Below are 26,426 nucleotides of genomic sequence, written 5' to 3'. Positions count from 1 at the left end.
GGGGGGGTGGTGGAGGAGGAGAGGAGGGGGGAGGGGAGAAGCGAAATGTTCAACGGGACGGGGACTTTTGTTGTAAACAAACGCATAAATTCTTTCCAAACGCTGAACCGTTTTCGCCTCGCGCGATTTAATCCGACATTAAGCGAAACACTCGGGCATCGTTTTCTTTGTTTTCCTCGGTGAAAATTATCGTGCCAAGATCTCGGTAGGTGGAGAATCTTACTAAGTACAAAGTGCATCGTTTATATGATCACATCGATACGCATTGGTGCACACAAATTTTATGTTAATACGTTGTCTGAAGAGAGAGCTTCAACATGTAATTACTTTTCATTCCGTAGAGACATGTGAAATTACATTATTATTACGAAAATGTAATATTAATTTCTTCGTGCCAGGATACAACTATATGCCACTTTTAATGAAAAAAAATTATAATGAAAGTGCGCGTAGCATTATCGCGCAGTTTATCAAAGAAGTGTGCCGGTAAAAATTTTATTTCTCATTCAATTTGCATCCGACCTCTTTTCTTTAACGAATATTTAATCAATTGTTGAATTATTTAATAAAGTACTTTGATGTATTACAATTTGTTTTTTATTATATGTATTTCTAATAGCGCGTCAAATTACGTCTGTAAAATTATTAAAAATGTGACTGTTTTTATTTTCCACATTATCTCGTTAATTCTGCGAAATTTGACGCGAGCACGACGTGATTTTCACGAGGTATATCTCTGTTTTTCCAGACTGTTCAGTTAATTTCGTCCAAAATGTATTTTTTTGTGGCTAATGCGCATCATAAATGACCCGGAATGTGCCTGCGATGAAAGCGGAAACATGCTTTCGACCTTAAAAATTCGTATTTTTGCGAGCTCCCTCGTGTCTTTGGTAGCGTGAAAATTTGTCGCGACACCTCGAAATGTTCAGCCAAGCGTTCACCAAAGACATCGCGTTTATTCCATTCACGTTCAATATCTTCGTAATTTATAAACTCGAAGGTAGAAATTTCACGTATAGAAATACTCGTGTAAAGCATGTGTCATGAAGTTACAAACGTATATGTATAGTTCGAAATTTTGTCAATTTGTGAGAAATCGACTTTTCCTTAGCGGAAATTTAACCGAGCTCTATCTTTCCTCTAACATCTTTTAATTTTCGTTTCAATTATCAACATCAAATAATATTTTACATATCAGAATTTCACATTTCGATTAGGTACGTAAAACTTGGAATTAAATAAAGATTAACGCGATTTAATCGGCAAAATGTAATTTATCTTTAATGGTTCGTAAATAAAAAAGAACACCTTCGCGCAATCACGTTTGCGCGGGAATTTCTTTTCTTAGATGGGCATTTTTTTTGAACTTCCATGTCGTAATCTCGAAGTTTGTTTGTAAAGTTTTGCGATACTTTAAATCGCACGGAATCGTTCTTCGCGAGAAATTTGAGTCGGCATAATGACGTTATGGAGTTCCGAGAAACGGTCTGACAGCCAAATGAAGAATGACCGTCCACCTCTGGCATGAATGTCTTCAAGGCCACGAGCGACTTTTTAAACGAGCCATTGCGAAAAGTTGGAAAGGGAGCACTTTCAGGCACTTTCTGACTTATTTTTCAAAACACAGGCGGCCATCAAGGTCGTTAAAGGCGGTTATTGATTTTGTTTCCCGTCTATGTAGCTTCCATTAACAGAGTATCGACTGTGCTGCGCACACACAAGGGCTGCTCACGTGCTCACAATCTGTCTCAGGACGATACTTATAGTTCTATCATACAGAGACTGTTGCGCGTACACCGTGAATTCTCTTACGCATACAAATTTGAGAAACTTAGATGAGAGCTTTGTAAGATGCAAACGGAAACAAAGACGTATATCTCCTTCGGTAGACAAATGCGTATGTTCTATAACATTTTGAACGAAATAGTAGCTATGCATATAAATATGAATAAAGCCGCGGATTTCAACGCCGTACGTACATGCACATTTTCATTTTGACGTTACGCTACGTATACGGAATAAAATGTTCTTTTTTTTTTTATTTTGAAATATTGCGAGTCGTATTACTCAAAGTGGATCAAATGTCATCACTTTCCTGTCTCCTTTTCATATCTTTTTAAAGATACCATTTTTCGCGTGTCCCTTCTTCTTCTGTTCGTTCGCTCGTAAGTCTGAAAGAATTTTGGCCACTTTATACCGTTATAGGTGGATATAATTGAGTGGAAGATTCAGCTTTGTTTATAACATTATGCAGGCTCCGCGCGTTGTACGTATAGAGAGTTGTATGTATGGAGAGATTTACATCGAACTTCACTTTCCGTAAGAGGACTTATCGCGGAAGTACATGAAAATGTATATATTCCACGTAATCGTGGGAAGCTTAAGGGACCATAGAAAGTTCTTTGTTCTTTAACCCTCCGTGAACCAGGTGGAAAATCAACATGGATCATATGTGGATATATCTCATGTGGCTATATACTTCATCATAAATGTACTTTAATTTAGCATGGTAACAAATCGATAAGTATGCATTCTCCAGTTGCACGAAATCGGCGAAACATGCGTGGTACTGTTTAAGAAGTTATAAAAATTCATCTTGTTAAGGTATGTCACCCCCCACCTGATTCGTGGAGGATTCAAAATTCCGCCCTCACCCTTTCTACACTGATATCCTTTACTGATTTTCTTTAGGGTAAAGATCTGCCGGCGAAGGACTTGTCAGGCACTTCCGATCCATACGTACGTGTAACGCTGCTACCGGATAAGAAACACCGACTCGAGACAAAAATCAAAAGGCGCACGTTGAATCCGAGATGGAACGAGACGTTCTATTTCGAAGGTAAGCGCACGTGTTCGTGCAATACTTCTCGCATTGGTCCGCTAACTTATTCCCAAAGGTAAACGCGGGGAAAGGAATAAATGCAAAGCAATTTTAGTTCGTGCAGTGCGGTTGGTATAAGATAGCGACATTGTACTTGATTGCGTCAAATCGGTTTAAGGAGAGAAACCGCAGGGTATTGTAACAATCTGAAAATAACAAAGCAATCTGATACAATCTTCTACTTAAGATTAGATCTGCGAGATAAAAATTGGAATACGTGTAAATTTCTTTTTTTTGCATCTAATTTTTCTTCGTGGATGAGGAATTACGTCGAAATATTAGTTCACCGCCAACGCAATATTTTCATAGTACAAAAGAGATGGACTGCTTACAAATTATAAAAAAAGAGAAACATTTGTGTAAATAAAATGTAATTAAATTTGGATCAGTCAACAAATTTATCGTGATATAGCAAAGTATACATATTTATGTGTCGATTCTCTTCTCAGGTTTTCCCATACAGAAGCTGCAGAGCAGGGTATTACATCTACACGTCTTCGACTATGATCGATTCTCGAGGGATGACTCCATAGGGGAAATGTTTCTGCCGCTTTGTCAGGTAATTTAGTGAGACGTGCCTGCTCGCAATTTCTGCGGTTTAATTATTACACGCGGTAGATGCGGATTAAGAAGGGATTCGCATGCTATGGCAATAGGTTGCACAACGGATAAGTAGAACCTGACGTGTTGCACATATCGCGTCTCTCGTTTTGCATCTATCGGCTTTCGAACCCTTATCTTATAATTATGATCTGCCATCGTGGAATTATCGTTTAAAGAACAAATCCATCATCGTAGAATTGTTATTCGAACGAATTGACCACTGCATTAACTGTTTCAGACAAAAACTTCCAAGATCCGAAAAATGCATTATTCGAATTTTTAACAATTATTAACAAAATAGTAACCAAATAGTAAAACAATCAGTTTATCATAAAATAAAGTAAAATTACAAGTTGGATATTTGTAATATTTGTAATAATATTCTCGAATAATTATGTTTAAAGAAACACTAATTAGATATAGCCATCGAATATACGCATACAGATATGTATTTAAATGAGCATTAAATGGCTATTATAATAAAAGCATTATTAAATGTAAATAACGATTAAAATAACAATTTTTATTTTAAAATATTTCATATTTACATACTGCAATGCAGCAGAAAAGTATCTTATTTATTCGAATATTGAATATTCGTTTATGTGTATTAAAATGTATTCTTAAACATTTTATATATAATATCAAATTTATAAAAACAACAAATTTTTTTTTAAATTATATATATAAATTTGTTTGTGAAGTTTATTAAAAAAATAGAATTTCGTCTGCTATATATTAAATTCTTGAAAATATTTTGAAAAATCGGCCGAATTTTTAACGAATATTTTTTTACGTTAAACAGAAATAATTTTTAATTTATTAATTGTGTCGGAGGACCATATGGCAATATACACACATAACAATATATAATTCTTGCTTGATATCAATATTACCGAAGATCTATCGAATAGTGGATTAATCTCCGCGCACAATAACACCGGGGGACATGCGCGCGTGATAATTCTATCCTATGCACACATTCATTTCCCAGGAGCAATTCATGATATATGCCAGCGTTAGCGAATGGGTCGTTGCACAAATCTCACGCACTGCCGTCGCATAGTATATGTATATATAAAGATTAATATTACACAGAATATTTTATTGTCATAATAACGTCATAATAAAATAATTTGTTAATAGTAATAACAATAGTAATAATATGTTATAATCTGGGGCAAATAATTTTTTTTTGTTTTAAATAACGGTTATTCTGACCGTAAGAGCGAATTCCAAATGATCAATTTGTATCATGCGAAGCGTGACATATTCATGTAATTCGGGATATATTTATGCTGTAAAAATTTTGCATTTGTAATTTGCAACATATGATATCAATTAACTATTATGTCCGCACGTGATCATTTCGAGCAGAATACTAATTATCTCGCGTTCGCTGTACACCCTAATAACAGACAAACGTGACGAACGTATTAATGATAATATGGCAAATGCTCTCCTAAAGAGTATAATGTTTAATAAAGATATGCAGAGAGTGAGAAAGAAAGACAGAGAGGAGCACATGTGCATGGAGAACTTTTCGTTTCTGTTTTGATTTCATTATTTCTGAATATGTTCGTGATTCTGCACGTTGTTTAGCTATGGAATTAATGAAAATTAGTTAAAGTTTGTTAATACTCGCATATATAATAGAGAAATTCTTGTTATAATCCTTCCTATCTTTATCTTAAATTCTATATTTGAAATTTGGTTTGTTAATTAGTTCGACAATTGTTACGCAACTTTAATTATTAGCAATATCTCGCGGGTTTCTTTGTTGTAGGTCGATCTATCCGAGAAACCATCGTTTTGGAAAGCTCTTAAGCCGCCGGCTAAAGATAAATGTGGAGAACTCTTGTGCTCGCTGTGCTATCATCCGAGTAATTCCATATTGACGTTGACTCTCTTGAAGGCGAGGAATCTCAAAGCTAAGGATATTAACGGAAAATCAGGTAATGTTACGTTTATCATATTGTTCGTGAATTCTCTGGTATTATGATAAACTAAGGCACTCGATGAACATTTTTGAAGAATTTACATAAATTATGCATTTTGAAACATAAACACATTTAAAAAAAAAAATATGTAAAACATATTTTCGGCTGTGTGTATTAATAATATTTTTTGAATCAAATTGTATCATAACGTTGCTTGCACAACGACGCGTTACTATTACATTTTTCTGTCGAAAGAATGAGAAACCGCATGGGTAATTAAATATTTACAATTCTAGATCCGTACGTCAAGGTATGGCTACAATTTGGTGACAAAAGGATCGAGAAACGCAAGACTCCTATTTTCAAATGCACCTTGAATCCTGTATTTAACGAGGTATTCTCCTTTAATGTACCTTGGGAGAAAATCAGAGAATGCTCTTTGGATGTAATGGTGATGGATTTCGACAACATTGGACGAAACGAATTGATCGGTCGGATTCAGCTCGCAGGTATCTTAAACTTTTCAATACGTATTTCTAAATACAATACTTCTGTGCCTCAATTCTATTGATTTATATTTAAAGTAATGAATTGTTAAGACTCTGAAACTTTTTAATTATAATTGATGGAAATAGTTAAAAATAATACGTTTCAAAATATCTAGTTTTCTGTTTGATTTTGCTATTTCTGAATATCACATGTATGTGAGAATAGAATTTGGACATAATAATATTTTATTGTTTTTTCATGATTATCATTAGTTTTTTAAAAGAGAGTGTCAGGCTAATTGAGTTACATAGCACACACTTATGACATATCACACGTTTGGATTGACCTGAACTATCCAGAATTTTAGTAGTTACATTTTGTCTGAAAAAATGTTTAATGTTTGAAATTCGAAGTTCTTTTTACGCTAAAGTAACGTTCCAGTACGTAGTCAAATAACCGTTGTAATTAAACGTCATAGAAACAAATAGCAGATTGAAATTGGAGTCTGGTATATAATGTACGGTGTAACTTCCTTTGCAGGAAAAAATGGAAGTGGCGCGAGCGAAACGAAACATTGGCAGGACATGATCACAAAGCCAAGGCAGACCATCGTGCAGTGGCATCGCTTGAAGCCCGAGTAAAGGACACGCTTATCCTGATCGACGATAAATGATATTCTGTCGGACAGGTTTCTCCCCCCTCCTGGGATGCGTCACCCGTCAAAGTTACGTTAACGAAATTACTCTTTTTTTCTTCTCTTTTGCTCGACATCCTTCATCCGATCGCAACCGATCTCGACGAGAGTACCCGTATCCATCAACGACTGTACAATATCCTTCTTCGCATCGCGCGGAATGCTCTTAGCGACGCTGGTCGTCGGGGAGCAGTGCCGATTACGTGTTAATCACGATTAGGAATCCGAGACGTTCTCGTTATCACCTGTTATTGAGCTATCATTGCGTATTAACGAGCAACGTACGTGGTGAATTATCGTTATTACTAGTAGCGAATCTGTCAAGCGTTTCGAGCAGAAATTAATAGTCGCATCGACGGCGGCCGCATCCGCAAGAGGAGGGACACAGCAAATGGCTACGGGCTGAAGATTCAGTCTTTCGTTGTAACGAAATCGGGCAGCCTCTCCGGGCACCATCAGGTGCCATTCCTCTTATTTTCTCAACCTCTTCTTCTCCATCCCTCCCTCCCATTTTCTTATCCGTGTCCGCCTCATTACCGCCCGGTGCGGTGTTTGACACGGGATCTGCGATATTATACCGCAGGTAAAATTGATCGTTCTTTCCAGGACGAACTACCGAGCATTTTGCTCGTCAGTTTAAATATCCTGTAGGCGTTTTGCCGGGCTTTTATATTGTTTGAGTCTACGCGCGCTCGAGAACACGTCGGAATTGGAAATATTAAAATCAAAGGAGCAAGTAAATGAACAAGATATGCATTACGTTCTTCTACAAAGGAAGAGTGATATTTTTATGGATAAAAATTCGCGTTATTACCATAGCGATGTCCGTTTAGCAATGTAACACTTCTTGTTGAAACTCATGGATCGAGAATCTGCGTACAGCACGAAATTTTGCTACTGCGACAATTGACTCGAAGTTAAAGGCGAATCAAACAATGATCGACACATTACGTATCGTTTTCTTTTACTTGCTCCTTCAACTGTCTAATTAGAAGAGATTATCTCAAGAGAATGGAATCTGAACTGTAAAGCCGACGAGCTTTCTTAAACAATGAATACCACGTCAGTGTAATGACGGGGTTACAAATTGCATTCAAGACGTTTATATTTCTATTAAACGTTATTATTATGTATTAAGATATATTGCGTGAACCAGGATCTGTCGATATCGCGAGATTTATTGTTTATATAACCGGATTTTGATCGTTATAGGAGTTAAAAATTTCATACAAACATGCTACAAATAACAATAAACGAATCTGCACGTCTGCTTTATTTAAATATAATTTGCTCGCACTTTTGCATCTGTATTTTCAAAATTACATCTACAAAAAATTTCTTGTAAGTTTGCCCTTTCTCAAGGTTATTTCAATGAAATTTCCTAATGATGTATTTTTAAGTATCATCATCTTTTAAAAAAAATTACAGCCAAAATTATGTCCATAAATAAATTAGGAAAATTTTAAATTATTTTCTAAATTTGATTGTTTTAAATGGCTTTCTAAAGCGATTTTAATTTAGCAATACGTAACATTTTGAAACACTTAGTCATCTTGATTTGTATAAATGCAAACATTTATGCAAGTTTCATAACCTTTTCAGCGCTATTTTAAATTTGTATATTTTAGCTTTGACATTTCAAAGATTGTTATAGTTTTTAAAAAATGTTTATTCCATTTAAAGTTTTGAATCCAAATGTCATTTTTTATCTCTTTAAAAGTAAAGTTATATTTAATTTTTCAATGTAAAACATTTTGTTTTTAACAGTTTAAGATGTTTAAAAGTTATACGCATTTAGATGTAATGTTTTTATATATTTTCCAAAACTTAAAAGAATTAAAGAATTAAAAAATTAAATTTTTTGTTTTTTATATAATATTAATTATTTTTATTAAATAATTTCGTGAATCGTTACTTAAATATAAGTTTGTTGTGATTGTACTTAAAAGATGTTTGAGATAAAATCGTTTTTGCTATTGTATCGAGACCTATATCTAATGTGGTTTTTAGAATTACTTTGCTAACAAAGTTTTGAAACTGAACGTAACCCTATCGGAATAACCTTGTTTACTATAGTTGTATACAAGCGATCACTTTTAGGGACAATCCGATTTTAGTGGATTTTAGGAGTTAAAACTTTGACTTCAGATTACTTTGATTTTACGTCCGATTTTTCTTTTGCCATTTCCCATGGAAGTACGTGATTAATTTCGATGTATACGTGCAATTGTTAAAATAGCGCCAAATCCGTAGAGAACTCGGATCTGGCAAAAAATTCAGAATACTACAGTAGTTTCCAACGTTGATGTTTGTGATGTAGGATGCTTCGAGAATGCGCGAAGAAAAATGAGTAAAATAATAACTCTGTTATTATCAAAGCGCGTCCCTTCAAATAGGGGCGAAACGTTTCGAAATAGTTCATAGGAGACAAGCGATACCCTTGTAGGGATGGGCATTAATTAGCTAATCAGTTTTGCTGGCTGTCATTTTAATTATAAAGTACATTTGAAACACGCAAAAATTTAAAAAAGTGTGAAAAAAAGATCTGATTTGAAAGTATAAGGAATAAAATAAAAGAATTGAAAGATGAATAGGTTAAAAAAACAACTAACTGTTCATAACTTTTATGTAAATATTTCGTGTTTACAAATTTTAGAATTTCGCTCAACTGGAACAATAGTTGAGCAACAACTAAATACATGCGGTATGTACGTACCACACTAGATTCAACGTATTAATTCGATTACTTTTGAGTTGCTATTGACTGTGCGATAGTTCATTCAATATGTGGAGTTTGAGGAGTTATTTCCGTGGAACGTCAATATCCCAGTACTAGCACGGTGGTACAATTGAGAAAAATAATGTGTCAGCATCTGTCTTATTAAGAATAACTAAAAAATCAGTTTGTCGGTACGATTGATCGATCTCGCCCGTCCCTACCTCCTCTTGTTAGTTACGCTTTTGCGTTGCTCGCGATTATCTGGGTAACACACGAATTTCCTATTCGCGCGACTCCTGATTATTACTAAAAAGTCCGGTAAGGGAGAAATATTTTTGACGGCACTTTTGTATTGATAAAGTCAGGGCGATTCTTTGGAAGTATTCACGCACCGAAGTGCGACCGGTGTACCTCACATCGGGGGGAGAATGGAAATACTGTTACGTTATACCTGATAGTCTGCTGTTGTTAACAATAATATAGAAACACGAGTCAAATTCACGCGCGAATTTGCTCGGTACACTCGGAGAGTGTGCGCCGTTAATCTAAAAAAAAAAAAAAGAAAAAAGAAAAAGAAAAAAGTAAAAAAGGACGAACGATCCATGTTGTGTTTAAACCAAGTTTAGCGTTGAGCGTCGCTTGCGTCCGGAAAGTTAATCGACGGAAAGTATCTGTCGTTAGCGCGATTTACTGCAGAGAGTCAATCGAACGAAATTGCTGTTTGTCGGGGATAACAATGTTGAATGATTGATATAACAGTAAGGACTTCACTTCCTTTAGAAAAATGGAAGGAAAGCAGCTCAATCTGTTTCCATGTTCTCTTAACACTTTTAGTTATCTGTTTCCCACGAGTTCTAGTCGCGACGACAACGCCAGCTAATGCTGGACGATAACGTAAACTCGCAAACTCGTATACATATCGCAACCGACATAGTGCTACGAAGACTTTCTTTCGGAAAGCTTTCCGAGTGCGAGTGACGCTTTACAATTAGTGACGTTCCCTTGCATATGATGAACGATCGGCGGGATACCGCAGATATCAGGATATCGTGAGATAGCCGTTGAGAGCCGACAGCATGTTTCTTTTTTATGTGTACATTTGGCGTGATGAGATGGAGAGAAAGAGAGAGAGAGAGAGAGAGAGAGAGAGAGAGAGAGAGAGAGAGAAAGAAAGAGAAAAAGCATCATTATTAAAGAATTCACCTATACTCCTCCCCCCAGATTAATCCCATTCTCACCTCATCCGTGCCCCATTTCCGCACCTTCCTTTTGCAATCGTGACAGATATATCCCGGAAATATTTTTACATTTTAAGCGTTACATTTGGATCGAAGGTGTTGCCGATTTTTCGTAATTACAATAGTCTTCTACCGCGCATGCGGAAGAGAGAGGATATCGTAGAGATTAGTAAAACACGGAGCGAGTATAAAATAGCTATTATATGTATATTGTATATGTGTATATTGTGTATATCGTGTATACATATATATATGTATACATATATGCATATACATATATGTACACGCAACATGTGAGTAAATGGTTATATTGGTATATTATTATGCGGAAGTATCGAGTAGCACAAGGATTAGATTAATATTTGTATGTCGTAGCCTGTATACATTGTATATAAGATACAGAGTGTTTCCCGGTTTAAGTATCACGTTAAAATGATGGTATATATATTATAAGCATGAATACTTCGAAGTTCGTTACCGTGAGAATATTTAGCGGAGTCTCCCTTTTCCCTTCTACCGTTAAATATCATAGGATCGTTTCTAGCGTTTTCGCGTGTTACACAGGGTGTTAAAAAAAAAACGTAAAAGATACAATTCTCTTTTTCTCAGTTGCCCTCGGTACATGTACTTCGAAGTCGTTTTCTTTATATCTTTTGTTATGCTTGAGGTAGATTTTTCACCTTAGTCTTATGTGAATTCGGCGGCAAAATGTATCTATCTGTCGTCATATACAATATCTTTTATATTATTTGCTTTTTTTCTCGGATTCGGTTATAATTCACCTGGCTTCTCTATTTCAATGAGAACATAATAAATGGGACTATTTAATTAAATCATTTTTGTGTCATTTGTATGTCTTTGAAAATAACAGTTTTTCTGGCCATTTCTTGAATGATCATAATATATGAAAATATAACAAGGTGCCAAAAGAATATGTAACACATAAGATCACTCTTTAGTCACGTCATGCATATATGTTTTAACAGAGGCAAAAGAATAATTATGCGTAACGCGATTCGATTAAAGGAATAAGATGTACTTATATTTCGATCTTTTGTACACGAATAACCCACGATGTAGAATAGAATAATTATCTGCACGTAGCGAGGCGACGATAACTCTGACGTATGTTCGATGTTCCTGAAATAAATTTGCATTCTCGCTTGAGCATTGTTCTTCGTTCAATTTTTTTTTTCTATGGATGTATATATTTTTTTGAGCTGTAATATGAATATTTGTTGTACTCGAGGTACGGACGCGCAGATGATGATAAAAATTTGCCTAATATTTCTATATTGAGATCTGTTATAATTCAATAAACTTTAATCTGGTTTAAAAGTTAAATCCGACCGTACTTTTGCTTCGAGTAACTTGGTTTGGAATAGAATCGATTTATTGGAAGTTAAATATCTTAATTAATCGATTTTGCATCGACAAGTCATTCGCGTGACAGTCTCGTATTAGTGGAAAAAAAATTCATCGCTTCTCCAAAGTGTCCGACTGTTTACAAATCGAATAGTTCGGATTCGATGGAGACGCAACCGCTGCTAAACTCGTGAAATATCATTTAAGAAATCGCCAAAAATTATTAATGCAAAAATGCCAATCCTACATTCTATATCCCTCAATTGATAATTTTTGTTTCTTGAACTTTTTGCAGGATCATAACTCAATTTTCGCGGCGACTCATTTGCAATTTTCTCATTGTTCTGTTCAACGTTTCAATAATTTGTCATATTTCTTGATAGTCTTTGACTTCTTGATAATCTTTGATTTCTTTTTCATCGCCCGATCTTTACACTACCATGGTTTTAACGTTTGTTATAGACTGGGTTGAACGTGTAATATTTAAGTACTTAGTGTAAAGCGAAATGTCGTGTGTGTTAGGCATACTAATCCGTATCGTGATACATATATGTCGAAGCGTAGTCATAGTATACAATAGAGTTGATGATGAAAGGGTGATAGATAAACAAGTAAAGCGATTGCGGCGGATATGCCGGAGACGTTCGATGTTCGACCTTATGTTTGCGCAGGCTTGCAAAATATATTAATTCTAAGTACTTTAAGGTGACGGAGGAGGGAAGAAGTATCGAGAGTATCACTAGTAAATAGTGTATGCGATAGTACGAAGTGGAAAGTGACGTGGGCCTTATATCATGGATTACCTCAATTGTAAGCAGCTTAAAAATGCAATTTCTTGCACGTGATGATGTCAAAACTGATGATTTCAAACGAAAAATGATCGTGATTCGTACTAGATATTAATAAAGGAGCCATTTTACCTTTCGATAGTGGTTCGCTGTTGCACGACAACCCTTCTGAGAAGAGTGCATACGTAGTATTACTCTATCGAGCCCGGAAATCAGGGACTCGTATCAAATTCTTTGCATTCGGCCAATATTTTTATAAACTAATATATCTATTTCGATATCATCCGAGTGGTATAGAAGAAGCAGAGATATACATAAGATCGATAAAACCGAAGTTTTTATTCATTAAAATACTTAAGACAGATTATTATGTCAATTCTTTTGATATTTATCAAACTAAACTCTTAAGAAACGAAGATTTTTCAATACAGATATGAAATTAGCAGAAAAAAAGAATTTCTGTTTCTTGAAGTTTTGTTTGTAAAAAGTTTTTTGGATGATATCGAGCAAAACAAGGATGGTATATTAAAGTTTAAATATTATTTGATTCTAATTTAAATAGAAAATTGAACGAGCGATTAATTTTTGTTATGAACTATTTGTTAGAACAACTCATCGACAGCACAAAATCTTAAATATTGTTCGACGGAGGACACATCCTTAAAAGATTGTAATGTCTAAGCAAAATAGACTTATTGTTATCCAAACAGAACAACAAGTCATTATGATATTGAAATGATGTCAAAATGACTTCAAAATGATCATTGAAAGTCATTTTTCAATTATTTCCGATTTATTTTAATGTCATTTTGATGACGTTATTGAGACTTGTTCTGCTTGGGTCATCTAGAGCAGTGGAGAGGAAGTGCTTATCCATATTAATTACACCTTAATAAATAAAAACCTTAATAAATAAAACATCTTAATTATGCCTTAATGAATAAAAATTATTTTACTTTTGTATTTATAATAGTTTTATTTATTGTATATATAATAGTTATATATACAAAGAGTTTTGTACATATAATCGGAAAAAAATCTTTTATTTGTTATATATCTATCAAATTCTGGATGTAAAAGAATTCTTAAAAAATTTTTTAAATATTCTTAAATCATATAATGGTAAATTTTTAGTGTTAATTTTAGACACAAATATAAATTTTATTACGTTTCCGCCCGAGTTAAATTTTAATAAAATTATATATAATAAAATTATTTTTTCATTCGATAATCAATTTTTTGTTATTCCCCAAAATATCAGTAAAATTAGCGAGATGATAATTGAATATTAACTATCTAATCGTATTTTAAAAAATTATTAAGTAAAAATAATTTTGTTGACCTTGAAAGTAGACTGAATATATATAATCTTGTTATCACATGCTCAGACACAATTGAAATGTAATGCACAGTGTGTTAATGTTACTTTAAAAATATATGTTATGGATTAGCACTACTTATCTGCGGCTCAGTTTTATTCTCGTCAAATGACAGACTCTGCGACAGTGAACCAGCAACATATCTCTGCATACGTGTACATATATATATCGTAAGTGTTAAGTCAATGCACAATTATGTAGACACATCAGCGAGCGCCGATGGATTTATTAATTTTTCGTGTATGGATCATAAGCTTATTAAAACGTTGTGAAGATGGTTTAGGAAGATCAATCCGGAGATTCGATATTGTAATTAATAGCTTCCGATCCGTCTGTGTTGCTTTAAAAACGTATAATATGAATAGCGAGTGCCGCAGAGGAAGATGAACGAATATTAATGAATTGTTTGAAAAGAGAGAGAGCAGATATAAAGATTTTATTCTTGAAATCCGAGTCACGTTTTGTGTACATCCTCCTGAGACCTGACGCTATGTTTTTAGTGACATGCATGTTAATATCGTTTTGATATATATAGTTTAGGATTCCAAGAAGTAGTGATGATTTAGTATATTTGTAAGTTTTAGCTTAATTATTTTTATAGCATATATAATAGACATTATACTTTTCTTAAAGTTACGCCAAAATGCATGTATTATCCTAATATATCACATACGTTACATGATGTAAATATATATAAATATTTGTGCAACAAAAATTGAATTATATACATTTTTAGATTTGCTTCATCATATATTATCATATGCTTTTACTTATTGACGAAGGAGACAGAGAAAGAAGAGAAGAAAGAAAGAGATGAAAATATAAAGAATATTTACATAAAACGTGTAAATTTTACAATTTCTAAGGTGTCAATTGCAAGAGTTATGTTTACATATCTTTACTATTACCTGTCACTATTGTTAAGAAAAATGTGGCAGTTTCATATTGCAAACTATTTAAATTTTTATACAGCTTGAGCGTAGGAAATAAATCGTCTGTTAATCGTGCAAAGACAAAAATGTGATGTATAAAATATATGCTGAGTCTCGGGAGGATATGTTGAACCCGAATTTGTTTTACGACTGGATACATAAATTTTGGCTGTTTTTTTTCCTCTTTATTACTACCTAAATCGCGCATACGTGTCAGCGTGGTAACATTATTGTTACTGAAGATAACTTGAACACAATACTAAGAAACAAATTGTATATCCCTACAATAAAGACCTAAGCCTTTACCTGTATATTTCAACAGTTCTTTTTTTCTATATAATTAATATATATAGCCCATGCATTGCAAAAAAATTTGGAAGTGGCAAATAAAATAAGTAATGATTAACGTAATATATTTAGCTATTAAAAATTAATACTTAATATTACATACATTATAAATTAAATAGTTGACGGCAGAGAATAAATGTTTCATGATGACTTGCGAAATAACAGCGTACATACTGTTTAGTCGTTTTAAAGTCTATTTGCATATTGAAATATCTAATCATTTATTATATAATATGACCATGTTTGACAAATTATATATTCGTGCTTCAAACATTTTTTGAAATATTTTTTTATACAAGATGTATAAGTGATTTCGACCAATTAGTTTTCAGAAGTATAAATTATATCAATATGTATATATGTACATATTAATAGTTAAATATCAAAGAAAAGTTAAAAAGATTGAAGGCAAAAGTGGGGGATTGAGGACAAAATGTCCCACAGTTTCTGTAACCCAGCGAGAAATGACTCAATGATATCGAATCGACATCGAAAACATATTTCGAAAATTGATCGAAATATTCACCTATTTCGATGAATTTGTGGTATTTGATTCGATGAATTTCCGAAGCTCAGAACGATTTTGACGAATTTTTGATCCTCTAAACAATACAATAATATAATATTTTAACAAAAAATAATGATTTTTTATGATTATTATTATTTGCCTACTTTAATCAGCTGTCTTCACTATTTCGCGTATATGTATTTTATTAATTTTTGAAAACTCATTGCCAATAAGATTCGAACCTATAAAATCTCTAGAACGGGATCCTAATACATGAACGCTGAAGCACACCCTCGCAGTCAAGTCATCGCTAATGCTATCCTTCTACAGGAACTATTCTTAATTTCGTGCCTCTGCTGACAAATTAATATTAATAATATTTAAGGAAGTTAGATGGAAACAAAATTATGTTAGTATTTGTTAATTAAGCTAGGGAATGGTAATAACAAATTTATTTGTCATTGATCTACATTTGTTTATAACTCAATATTATCAAAAGGAGATATCGGATGGAAACGATTAATTATATCAGAGATTCGCTCTTGTTGCAAATTTATGATAGAGATTATAAAAATTTTCTATATAATTAAATTTTTCTGTTAAACCATCACGATTACGATAACTTTGGCCCCTCAAAATAAAAATTATTTTTGAAAACGTTTTTAGTAAGGAACACAAGACAAATAGTAAAAAAATTCTATAATTAATATTTGATAATTATAATTCAATTTTTGCACTTTCCACGCGAAGCGATTTTTTTAGTTTGTAATTGTTAGTTATTTTGATATCTGGTTGGAACTTTTTTTAAATATTTTTTTATGTTCTAAAAATTCTTTTGAAAATCATTTTTATTTTGAAGGCCAAAGTTATCGTAATCGTGCCAATCATCAATTTCATCATTTCGATATCAATTCGAAGTTATTTTGAGATTCACTTTTTATATACGAGTACATATGATACTTTTAACCATTATATAAAATGAAATTTATGAATGAAAAATTGTATTGTATTAGCGGCCGCGGATAATGTAAAGACTTTATTATTTGAGCATAATTTTATAAATTAATTTATATAAACAAATATAAGAATTTATATGTACGTGTCACAATGATAATTATTTTCTTACCTTAATTAGGGGAGACCAGGATCAGTTGACTATAGGGGTAAGTAGAATAATCGAGGCTACATTAAAAACAAAACGCGAAACACGCGTAAACGTATCTGAGCACGCAGCAGCGACTCAGTCTGCTGTAACATCTTGTTGAGAACACATCTATGATAGAAATTACGCCACAATTTAAAAAAATCGTACACCTAAGTAAATATTTTTATTCTTAAAATTTTTGTTTTACAATCGTATATGATTGTCTGAGATATGTGATTTCTGCTTAGATAGTAAATGTAGTTCTTACTTAATAAAATCCAACAGATTTTTTTTGTTTATGTATCTTTGTATCGTATATTGTTAATGTTTTTAAAAAATAAACGAATGGGGATAATAGACAATAGCATGGAACTGTATGACTCATTTAATGACAACTCTTATAGTACTTACTCAAAATTTTATTTCTTTAAAGATATTTTTCTCAGTGGTAAATGTTATAAATTTAATTCCCTTATGTCCTCGAAAATCCCTTATAATCTCCCTTATAATCTCGAAAACTAGGTCCATTCGTGTTTTTGCATGAAGTGAACAAATTTTGCAAAAAGAAGCATTGTTTTGTCCTGCGAAGCGATGTTTGTGTTTAAAATTTATTTTTATAAAAGTTTTATTAATATGTAGCCAAAGATGTAGCTTAAAATACATTAATCTTTATTTTAATAATCTTAGTCGAATTATCCCAGTCCCAGGGCTAGTTGAATCAGATGGAATGCATTAGAAAAATGCATTTTTTAAATATTAGTTATCAGTTTTCCTTTATTATTAAAATATTATTAGATAGTCAAATATATGTAGTAACTGGTGTAGAATTCATTTTTCCGATAAGTCTCTTAATTTCGTCTGTAAAAATTTAAAACCAAAAAATGAACTTATTAGCTCTGATCTCCTTTACTTTATATTTAATTACTTATTATATTTGTTAATTGTATATAAAACAAGAAATGTTTAAAATAAAATTATTATTATTATTATTATTATTATATACATTAACTATTATATCTTATTAAGACGAAAGTAAATCTTCGTCTTAATAATAAAAGATAATAATTAATACACAATAATAACAATTTTATTTTTAAAAATTTTATTTTTGGAACGAATCAAAATAACTTCGAACTGATATCAAAATGATGAAATATCGATTTTCTAATAAATATGATCCTAATAAATATTACACATTTGCTTATTTAAAAGTCTGACGATGAATATATTCATTTTTTTTTTTAAAGAACATTTATTATTTTTATGAAGCACAGACATTAAAATGAGCTTCAAACTTTGAACAATATTTCGATTCGATGGAATTTCGTTGTCTCGATGTCAATTTGACGTCAATTCGATGAGTCATTTCTCGCTGGGTAAGGGTTAAACTATTTATTATTTTCGTTTATCACTTCCTCCAATTATTCGTGTATTAAGAATGCATTATTCAGTTTGATTTCAAATGCATTATTCAGTATAATTACAAATGTGTATATGTATTATTCAGTTTAATTTGAAATTTAAATTTACTTCTCAAATTTTTAATTGAAATTTTATTTATTTAGATTCCAAAATTGTCATTTATATTACATTCAATACTTGATAAACAATCTATACTTATAAAATATGTTTATAAAACATTATAAATATAAAATAAATTATTAACTAACTGTATTTACATTACAGTTCTGTTGGGAAAAGCGTATATAATTACATACACGCATGCGTGTTTTCTCTTTCAGTCTTAGTCTGCGGAAGTATTGTCATTTCCATATTAGAAATAAGATTGCGGTATCATGAGCCACGAAATGTCAGGGGTCATTGATTGTTTAGGGTAATTCAAAATATTTAGATTGATACAATTAATTAATTTATATAAATAATTCTACTTTGTTGTCCATACTTTATATCTCAGTGGCAATGATCAAGCATCGATAACTCGCATGTGTTATTAATGGTTTTTGTAATGTAAAAGTAATTTTTTAATAATTTAAAAACATTTAATATTATTATAATACAAGATATGTATTGAAAGTTAGAAATTTTTATCTATTTTTTCTTATTTTACTATACTAAAAGTAATCGTTTATCATTTACTTTTTGTATTTCCCCATATATAATATTTTCTATCAAGTGTAATCATGGTTTACACATTAAATATATATTCATAAATGAAATAGGACAATATAAAATAATATATTGTTAAAAATTGTTGACTTAAGTAATTAATTTTATTTTACCTTTATAAGTTCTGTATTTTATCTATAAATTGGTTAATATAGTTTTATTTATAAATTTCATTACTGGATAAATACATTTTTTGAACAACTAAATAAGTAATAAAAAGAAACCAAATGACATACTATTTTAAATTTTAAATATGTAGATGTAGAACAATTATTTTTTTTCTATTTACGAAGCTCTTTTAGTCATATTTGAATTCTATATTCATTTAACATTATAAACAAATTATTCTTCCTACACACATTACAATTTTTCAATAAGTTTAACAGAAATATTCTTCTACCTTACCTTATACATTTTTAAGATGGGTAAGTAATTTTTCTTTCAAATGTTAGGGAGCAATTTTTATTAATGCGTTACTTTTGGAAAAATTGTTGCAAATTATTGTACATATCTCTTTGTGGTGAAGAAATTAAAGTGTTTACATGTATATGATTAGGCTTCTTTCAATAACTCTTTTTTATGATTATTTAATACACAAGGTGTTCCAAGCTTTTCGACACACCGCCTAATAATAATCATAATATCTAGTAGGGATGTGCGGAGAAGCATAGATTATCGATATTTCTTATCAATATGAATCGAAATACGTAATATCGATACGGCAATATTTGGGAATATCATCACCTTTTTGCATGTTTTATTATAGAGACATGCGGAGAACACAAACTTTTGATTAAAAAAATTGGATAAAAAAATTTTTTTTAATTACTAGATAAATTCACTTATTTATCAATAAAATTATAAATATTTTAGTAAATTTATATATAAAATAGAAATGAAAGAAATTTATAAGAATAAAAAATTATGCATTTATATTTTTATACAATACACACATTTGTCATTTTATACAATACGTACATAAATTCATCAACTAACAAAGATAATGTGAAACATAAAATTTCTTTTAATTTTATTCATGATGGCGTTGATCGCGATGTCGTCAATTGTCCCCGAATTGACTGTTCTTGTTACGTTTATGCGGTTAAATTTTGGAAATATAACTTTTTTATCGACTTAATTAATATCTACGTTCTACAGATCCGTATGCTACGATGCGGAAACTAAAAATTTCGATACAAATATCAAATATCAAAAGGAGCAACAATATTTCAAAATATCGATTATATCAGAACATCCCTAATATCTAATAATAACTATAGCACCTTTCGTGGGCAGGTAAAGCGATCTAGTTAAATTGAATAGAAAAATCCTTTACTTTTTTGTTGTAATCTTTTTAGCAATTAGTAATTAAAAATAATTATTTAATAGAAATTTGCGGTTGAACAAATAAAAATTCTTTTCCATTTTACAATTTTTACAATTATTAATAAGAAATTAATTAATAAAGATCTGCAAAATGAATGCACATAAGCGATTTAACAACAAATATGCAGTGAGAAAGAAATCTAGCATTGCTTTTGATGTATATACACATGCATAGTGAGAGATTTAGAAAGAGTGTCTAGCAATTGCGCGAACTGTAGTATTGTCTAATACTAAAAAAATCTTAAAAAGATTTATATAAAATTTAATATTTTTTTTATAAAGATTATGCGTTTTGCGAGTTTCTTCTGTGTCCAGATTTATTCTTGGAATGCCAACGTTTCGTGAACCTTGCAGTCCATTTCATCAGGGCGAGGAGCCTGATCTTTATATAGAAAGTACCCGTGGAAGCCTCAAGAATATCAATATTTTTTAATTTCTGGCATGCAATTTATAATTGTTCTTATTAGAAAAGTGATTTAATTACCTTTAAATAAATTGGTAACATGCTGAACTTGATTTTTATTACTGAATCAAAAAGCAACATAAAATTGATATGATGAGAAGATTATAATCTTGTATTATTGAAGATTATAATTTGTCTGCCATTATATTTTATCATTTTTGCTTAATATGATTTGATTATGTTATGTAAGTATATATAACTATACTTACTTTCATAATACAGAAATAAAATGTTTTTTCTATATGCTTATTATTGCATGAAAAAAAAATTATTTTCATTTTGCAATATTTCGAAAACAAAAAATATTTGCTGCCAACATTATAAAAATTTTTAATTATTGTTTTTAGCCTCATTAATGCTATTTTTCTCAAAATTGTGATGTAACAGCTAAATTTGGCAAATGGATTTGTGCAAGCAAAAATATATTGAAAATGACTACATACACTCGTGTTGCCAAAAAATTCTAATTTCGTTGCGCGGACAATAATTATAATTAAGTCAATATATACTAAAGAACGATTGTTATTTTAAACATTATTTTAAACATGAATAGCTTAACTTGTGCTTATTATTGTATCATTTCCACTTAATTTTTATTAGTTACAATTATACAATTACTGTTACAAGTATCATTTATTATTTCTGTGTAAATTTATGTACATGTCTGATTCTTTCTGCAAACAGTGCGCTGAAATCTTTTACGGTTAATTTAATAATTTTTAATGTAATAAGATCTTTGTAAGAATATTAATAATTTATGTTAATAAGAATCTTAAACCTACGAATAATTTATTGTGAAACATATTGCTTTAACCAATATTCAAATATTCGGATTTTTCGTATTCTGTGCACTATGTGAGAAAAAATTTGATTGGCACACAGACTATAAAATGATTAAAATGTAAATTAAACGATTACAATTCAATTGTCCGTCAGTAAATAGACACATTTATTCGAACTCTAGGTACTTAACTCTTTCTCCACAAAACAAAAGTGATAACGGTTCCAAGTGTTTCAATACCTTCATTTGACATTGCTAAGTTCTGGTTAATATTACCACTGTTTTAAAAATAATAATTAAAATGACAGTTGGTTCATCTAAAACGATTCCTGCATTTTATGCAGGACAAAGTATATTTTTAACGGGTGGAACAGGATTTCTGGGAAAAATATTAATTGAAAAAATATTACGATCTTGTCCAGATGTTCGTGAAATATTTGTATTGATACGTTCCAAAAAAGGATTAACTATTAATGAAAGATTCGAGAAATTATTAAATTTACCGGTAAGTTAAATATAAAAAAAGAAACTTTTTGTAACAATGCATTTTTTTTAATTTTTAAAATGTTTATAATAATATTACATTTAAATATCTGCGGTAATAAAAAATATTTTGTAAATGTTATTGTAATTTTATTAGTAAGGAAAGTTATTTTTGACATTTAGATTTTGTAAATAGTATATAATAAAAGATTTTATAATGCATTTAAAGCAGAGTATTGATTTAAATGCTATTAAATGTTTTTTTTTATTACAAATTTATTACCAAAAATGGCTTTAAATCTTTTATTATAAGAAAGATTTTTTTGTAAATTATAATATTCTTTTATTGCAGATATATGACAAATTGCGCAAAGAGCATTTTTCGAGTTTTGAGAAAATAATTCCAATTTCTGGCGATGCCAGTGAGAAAGAATTAGGTTTATCGGTTGCGGACAGACAAATGCTGGTTGAAAGAGTAACTATAATAATTCATGCAGCGGCGAGTGTGCAATTTAATAATAGTTTAAAATATGCTATATGTACTAATACCAGAGCAACAAGAGACATCTGTATTTTAGCTCAAAGTGTGAAGAATTTAAAAGTAAGTTAAAAAGAATTTCTGAGATAGTATATTTAAATAATTTATTCTATTACTTATTGTTAGTACATTTTATATAATAATTGATATTTCGAATACAATTTTTTTTTAAATACGTGTTATAATATAATTTTGAAGCTTAATAACAATTGCAATGTAATAAATTTATAAAAATATTTGCATGATCGAAATAATGTTCAAAAGTGTCGATAATATAAATTAAACTATTTATTATTACAAAAACTTTCTTAAATTCTTATCTTAAAGATAATTTTTTAGAAAAATATTTTAAATAATGTAATTAATTGCTTTTATCTGTTAAAGGCATTAGTATACATTAGTACAGCATTTGCACATTTCAATAAAGCATTCATAGAAGAAAAAGTGTACCCACCAATAGCTGATTGGCGGAAGATGATCGAAATGGCCGAGACGTTGGACGAGCATACTTTGAACGTTTTTATGGCTAAGTAAGTTACAAAACAAAAATTGTGCTTGTAAATTTTATGTAAATAGGTATATACATATACTAGAACATTTTTTCAACAAATTTTTTTTAACTATTTTATTTAACTATTGTCTTATTTTTCTTGTACTTTATTAATAATGTGTAAATTTTTTATTTTATGTGTTTCTGAAATTATGTACAGATGTTTATATTATGCTCCCAACACATATATTTTTTCGAAGAATCTAGCGGAGAGTATAATACAGGAATATTCTTCCTCCTTGTCTTGTGCGATCATTGTGAGACCATCTATTGGTACGTAGTTTTTTTAATTATTGGAAATATTTATTTTAACATTGTTATATGAACGCCTGATATATTTACATTTTTTGTCTTATTTTATGTTATCTTTGAATAAAGTATTTGTACTAATAGAGTATAATTACTTTATTGAGATGAGATAATACTGAAACACACACACACACACACACACACACACACACACACACACACACACACACACACACACACATACGCGCGCGCGCGCGCCGACAATATTCATTTACCTTATTTGCTAAGTTTTTCACAAGTTTTAAAATGTATTAACCGCGCCTAGAAAGCTTTATTCAATTCTTTCTGCAGATAAATTAGAAGTATGTAATTACTGTTATAACTCTTGCATCCCATATGGATTAAGAGGATCCTAAAGTCATCTGTTTTATTGACTCAATAGAACTTGTAGCTTTAAACGTCATATTAGATTAAAAAATGATAAAAAAGATCTCAATTAAAAAAATTTTTTTGATTCTCCATTTATAAATTTTACCCCTCATATATGGATCAGATGTGCGCATATTTTAATTCTAGAAATGGATTTTCAAATCTATAAAAAAAAAAACAAAAGAAGAAATTATGTTATAAAAATTGTTGCGTTTAATTTGCGATATAAAAATTGTTGCGTTTAATCTGCAATAAATAACTGTAGGATCGAGCAACCTTCATTGTAGTGATTGACCAGCGAGTAAATCATATTACCAGTAAATTAATCATATTCTGTGAAAATAGTTTAATGTAAACCGAAACGTTTGGACAATATTTGTAATTTCATCAATACAATTGTCTTAATTGACACTAGTATCATGTTTGATTCGTTAATTACCTCTTTTACAATTTCTTTAATTTTTAATTTTTTGAACTATTTAAATATTTATTTTTTTTTTTAAATTATTAGTAATCTAACACATTAATAATTTAATTTACAAATGTATTTCGTATTTTAGTGGGGCCATCGCTAGACGAGCCTATTCCAGGATGGATAGATAACGTTTATGGTCCAATGGGGCTTTTCATTGTTGGTGGAAAAGGAATATTACGAGTAGCCTACCTAAATAAAACTGTTGATGAAGATGTGATACCAGTAGATGTTGTCATCAAAGCTACACTAGTCGTTATTTGGAAGCTGATCACGTATGATCATCAATTTATATATGCGAGATATATCTATAATTGTATTAAATTATAAACATCGAAACTTTCTTTCTTTATTGGAAATAATTCAATTCATATTTACAGCATGGCAGTTATACATTTTATTCAATCTATTTTATTAAATCTAAAGAGGAATGCTTAATTTATGTAAACAGATATCTGTATTATGTAATATTTACAGTATATAATTGATATATTTCAGAGATATAATGTTTATAGTATATATTAATGTTTAACGATATTGTATTTACGTTTACTGTAAAATCAAATTTCCAACCTATTTAAATTTTTTTCAATTAAATGTTCAATCGCATTTTAAATATTTATTGCGAAAATAGAAATTATAAATTTTTTTAACGAAAACAATGCATTGGCATTTTAACCTAAGAAAAAACCGCTTTTTACGCGAATGGCTAAACGCATACTAACAGTTCGATTAAAAAACTGTTTATTTTCTAGTAAAATTATTAATGATTCTTCCTAGCTGTTGTAAAATAAAATTAAGTATCTAAAAATTTTTAATAATTTAATAAAATTTTATATATATTTTTGATATTTTATATATATTATTGTGTAATTTGTCTAAATATATTGAATAATTAATTATTGATTGATTACTGATTTGAGATAATTAATAATTAATAATTGATTTGAGATCTGAATATTTGTTAGTTTTCGAAAGTTATTCACACATCTTTAATATTGCAAAAATGTAAAAAATAAAATTTTAAATATTATTTTTTCGTACTATTTTATGCACTATATTTATATGCGGAACGATATTTTTATTACTTAATAAAAAATAGCTCAGTTATGGGTTTCCGAAGAATATCTTCTGAGAGTGGGAGGGAGGCTTCCGCACATTCATTTTCATAAGCAGTAAAAAGTAAACAGTAAGCAAATCAACATTTTTTTATTTGTTATTACTTATGTTATTGCTTATTATGTTGTTCTTAATTATGATTGATTAAGTCGATTAAGGTTTAAGGTCTTACTGCTTACGTTTTTCTGCCATAGTTCTAATATTTTACTTTAACACGTTCATGCCCCACTAATTTATGTGATTCCATATGCTATATGAATCATCAGTGACTGATAGTGCTTTTGCTTTTGAATCAATTATATTTGTTAAATTAACTATATTTCATAATGTATTTTATTAAAACTTACTTAAATTTAATATTATTATAAAGATAGTTTAACCCTTCATGATCACTGTCAAAATGTCAAGGTCAAAATGTCAAATATTATCTTTCATGTTACATTTCGAAATCTTTCTGGCATTGGAAGAACGCGTACCTGCTATCGACTCGAAATTTAAAGCTTCAACTATCGATAGAAATGCTTAATTTTTTAATCCAACTGTTAGTATGCGTTTAGCCATTCGCGTAAAAAACGGTTTTTTCTTAGGTTAAAATGTCAATGTAACCAATGCGTTGTTTTCGTTAAAAAAATTTATGATTTATATTTTTGTAATAAATTGCAAAAATAAGCAAGATGTGCATTGTGCGTGTGCGTGCGTGCGTGTGTGTGTCCTTCAAATAAAAATAAAAAAAACAATGAAGAAAGAATGTTTGTCTACGACCTATGTGTGATAAATACACTCTCTAAATTTAAATCAGTG

General features: G+C 30.5%; 2 protein-coding genes across 8 annotated transcripts in view; both read left to right on the top strand.

Moving 5' to 3' along the window:
• LOC108756009 (synaptotagmin-7) overlaps positions 1 to 7,837 on the top strand; it is a 169,112-nt gene extending 161,275 nt beyond the window's left edge. For all 7 annotated transcript variants that reach the window (XM_018499537.1, XM_018499538.1, XM_018499535.1 and 4 more), the window contains 5 exons: positions 2,692 to 2,839; positions 3,331 to 3,440; positions 5,271 to 5,439; positions 5,721 to 5,933; positions 6,454 to 7,837. In XM_018499537.1, coding sequence (XP_018355039.1) covers positions 2,692 to 2,839; positions 3,331 to 3,440; positions 5,271 to 5,439; positions 5,721 to 5,933; positions 6,454 to 6,554 — 741 coding nt within the window. In that variant the 3' untranslated portion in view covers positions 6,555 to 7,837. The remainder of the gene's footprint in view (positions 1 to 2,691; positions 2,840 to 3,330; positions 3,441 to 5,270; positions 5,440 to 5,720; positions 5,934 to 6,453) is intronic.
• Positions 7,838 to 21,976: 14,139 nt separating this feature from the next.
• LOC108755979 (fatty acyl-CoA reductase 1) overlaps positions 21,977 to 26,426 on the top strand; it is a 7,678-nt gene continuing 3,228 nt past the window's right edge. The window contains exons 1-5 of the mRNA XM_018499484.1: positions 21,977 to 22,290; positions 22,621 to 22,869; positions 23,191 to 23,336; positions 23,517 to 23,629; positions 24,595 to 24,781. Of these exons, the coding sequence (XP_018354986.1) occupies positions 22,087 to 22,290; positions 22,621 to 22,869; positions 23,191 to 23,336; positions 23,517 to 23,629; positions 24,595 to 24,781 (899 nt within the window). The 5' untranslated portion in view covers positions 21,977 to 22,086. The remainder of the gene's footprint in view (positions 22,291 to 22,620; positions 22,870 to 23,190; positions 23,337 to 23,516; positions 23,630 to 24,594; positions 24,782 to 26,426) is intronic.

Source organism: Trachymyrmex septentrionalis, unplaced genomic scaffold (assembly GCF_001594115.1).
Source record: "Trachymyrmex septentrionalis isolate Tsep2-gDNA-1 unplaced genomic scaffold, Tsep1.0 scaffold9, whole genome shotgun sequence".
NCBI lineage: Eukaryota > Metazoa > Arthropoda > Insecta > Hymenoptera > Formicidae > Trachymyrmex > Trachymyrmex septentrionalis.
This window is presented reverse-complemented; position numbering and strand designations above follow the sequence as displayed.